Source organism: Homarus americanus, unplaced genomic scaffold (genome assembly GCF_018991925.1).
Source record: "Homarus americanus isolate GMGI-L3 unplaced genomic scaffold, GMGI_Hamer_2.0 scaffold20930, whole genome shotgun sequence".
In the NCBI taxonomy this organism is placed as follows: Eukaryota; Metazoa; Arthropoda; class Malacostraca; order Decapoda; family Nephropidae; genus Homarus; species Homarus americanus.
This window is the reverse complement of record NW_024748502.1, coordinates 2,875,027-2,877,305: the sequence shown is the minus strand read 5'-3', so window position 1 is coordinate 2,877,305 and position 2,279 is coordinate 2,875,027. Positions and strand designations below refer to the sequence as shown.

Sequence of the window (2,279 nt, the reverse complement as noted above, 5' to 3'; positions counted from 1 at the left end):
GCTTGTTGGAAGGGGTCGGAGAGTGAATCTAATGGCAGGCCGTAATTTCGTGCGAAGCCCGACAGGGGAAGTGTTATCGCCACGCATAATTGTTTGTGCCGGCCACATGTTAAGTGAAGAAACTGTTTACAGCTCAGAATAGCTTACTAAGCAAGATGGAGCTGGTAGCAGCTGTGTGACTGCCTGAGGGACAGTCTATCGCCCTCTTCTGTAAAGGCAACATCTTGATTCTCGTCAACCAACATTTCTCCTGCAGGACATTACATTTGTTCTAGTTGATCTAACCCTAGACCCCATAACGCGAGTGTGATTATGAACTGTTGAATCCTCTGAGAACTCTAAATAACTTTAATATGTGTAATTATGTACTGTATATTGATGGTATTATTCAAACTGTGGCCTGATGTACCAGCAGTTGTTATATGTGAATTGTATTCAACAGGTTTTGACCGAATAATACTCATCGCGTCAACGACAAGGGTCTTATTGTCCTGCACAAACCAAAATCGCTCCTATGAGCAATTACAAATACAGTACTCTAATTTGTTTCTGCAACTGAGCTAAATCATCTTCTGTGGCTACTCCGTACGAAGCCCTTTGAATGTAACCAAGAAAATTTAGAAGACCTCTCTTCTTTTTACCCTCTTCACTATGCGCAGGGGGAGCAATAGGAGAAGGTGTGGTGGTTGTATCCAAGTAGGAGTGTGAAAACTGGTGAATAATGAGGTCCAAAGATGATTTGGTATGCTCCAGTTGAGCGTGTATATGAGTGGCATCCACAGTAGACTCATTAACCCTTTTTGCGAAATAGACAAAGTCATTAGACTAATTAGACAATGTGGCGACAATATTACGTAATGGTTCACATTATACGCGTATCGCGAACATATGTCTAATAAATTATTCATTCTGGGGAGGAGACACTAAACAACCGCGCCGTGACGGCTCGTGTATCAGTAGCCCATGAATCATGCAGAGAATGAGTAAGAACATCATGGTTCTGCAAGTAAAAGTTACTCATTAGAACAGCAATGTCAGTCACAAGTGGATCTAATACGCAAATAACATGTAGGAGAAGAAAGAACAGTAGGAGTAACAAAAGGCTCAGTGGCACCTGGTGGCTAAGTTGCTCCTTGGGCATTCAGAAACTTGAGGTTGTCCTGTGTTCATGTATTGTTTCTCCTGTGTGTGTGTGTTTTAACTAGTACCTGTGACCTGACTCGTGTTGAATAATTATATATGGACCGACGAACATAGGGTCCGTTTTGGAGTCTTACATGATTTTTTAACCATCGCTAGACGACCTACGACATTGCCAATGGGCCGTGTACTTTTATTGCATTCGGCGGTGAAGGCGTTAGTCGCTTTTTCTAACTCATGCGAAATTCGCTGGTGAATCAGTTTGGAATGTCGATACCATTCGCCGATGAAATCGTCACCGAAAATTCGCTGTCTCCTTACTTCAACCTCGAAGGGAAGTCGGCTGTCATAATAGTAGAAAGCTAAGAGAGGTGTGTCGCCAATGGATTGATGATAAGGACTGTTAATAGAACTTTGTACGTAAAACATACACTCATCCCAGTTCGAGCTAGTAAATTCTAAGTTAGTAAGAAGATGATTAAGAATCTTCCTGTTAAGTCGTTCACCCATCCCGTTGGCTGCAGGATGATGAGCTGTAATATTACATCTGTTAACGTGATACAGTTCACATAATTTAGTTACCAGCGCATTGTTAAATTCACCTCCATTATCTGTAAGTAGAACGTTAGGAGTGTCATGCCTATCGAGAATACGACTCTTAAAGGTTCGGGCAATTGTCTCTGCGATTTTATCAGGGATAGGTGCTAGTTCACAATAGCGTGTAAACGTGTCTATCATGACTAAAAGATAGTTATTATTATGATAAGTCTTTACTAAATCACCTAAAACATCCATGCTAAACTTCTCCCAAGGACGAAAGGGTGTAGGATATTTGAGAACAGGGAGAGGTGCTAAAGTAATACCTTTATTCTCGTTACAAATTTGATAATTGTCCACATTATCGGAAATCTGTTTAGCCATCTTGGGCCAAAAGTACTTTAATCACATTTGTATAATGCATCTGTCCTTGCCTGGGTGAGCTAGTTGTGGAGTTCGTGCATAAGGACTAATAGCTCGTGCACAAGCGAAGTAGGTATGACGAACAGGAACACCAAGTTTGGCTTGCCGGCAAAGAACATTATAGTGAACAACAAATTCACGAGTAGTGGAGGTTTCTCCCCTGGTGTACGTTCCATCGA

The 2,279-nt window shown here is 41.6% G+C and overlaps 1 protein-coding gene across 1 annotated transcript; it reads right to left on the bottom strand.

Annotated features, from left to right (window-relative positions):
• Window positions 1-904: 904 nt before the first annotated feature.
• On the bottom strand, window positions 905-2,061 carry LOC121880334 (uncharacterized protein K02A2.6-like). The gene is made up of 2 exons (XM_042387489.1): window positions 1,309-2,061; window positions 905-1,000 (listed from the first exon to the last, which is right to left on the bottom strand). Exons 1-2 carry the CDS (start codon window positions 2,059-2,061, stop codon window positions 905-907), a joined length of 849 nt encoding a protein of 282 aa, XP_042243423.1.
• Window positions 2,062-2,279: the final 218 nt, after the last annotated feature.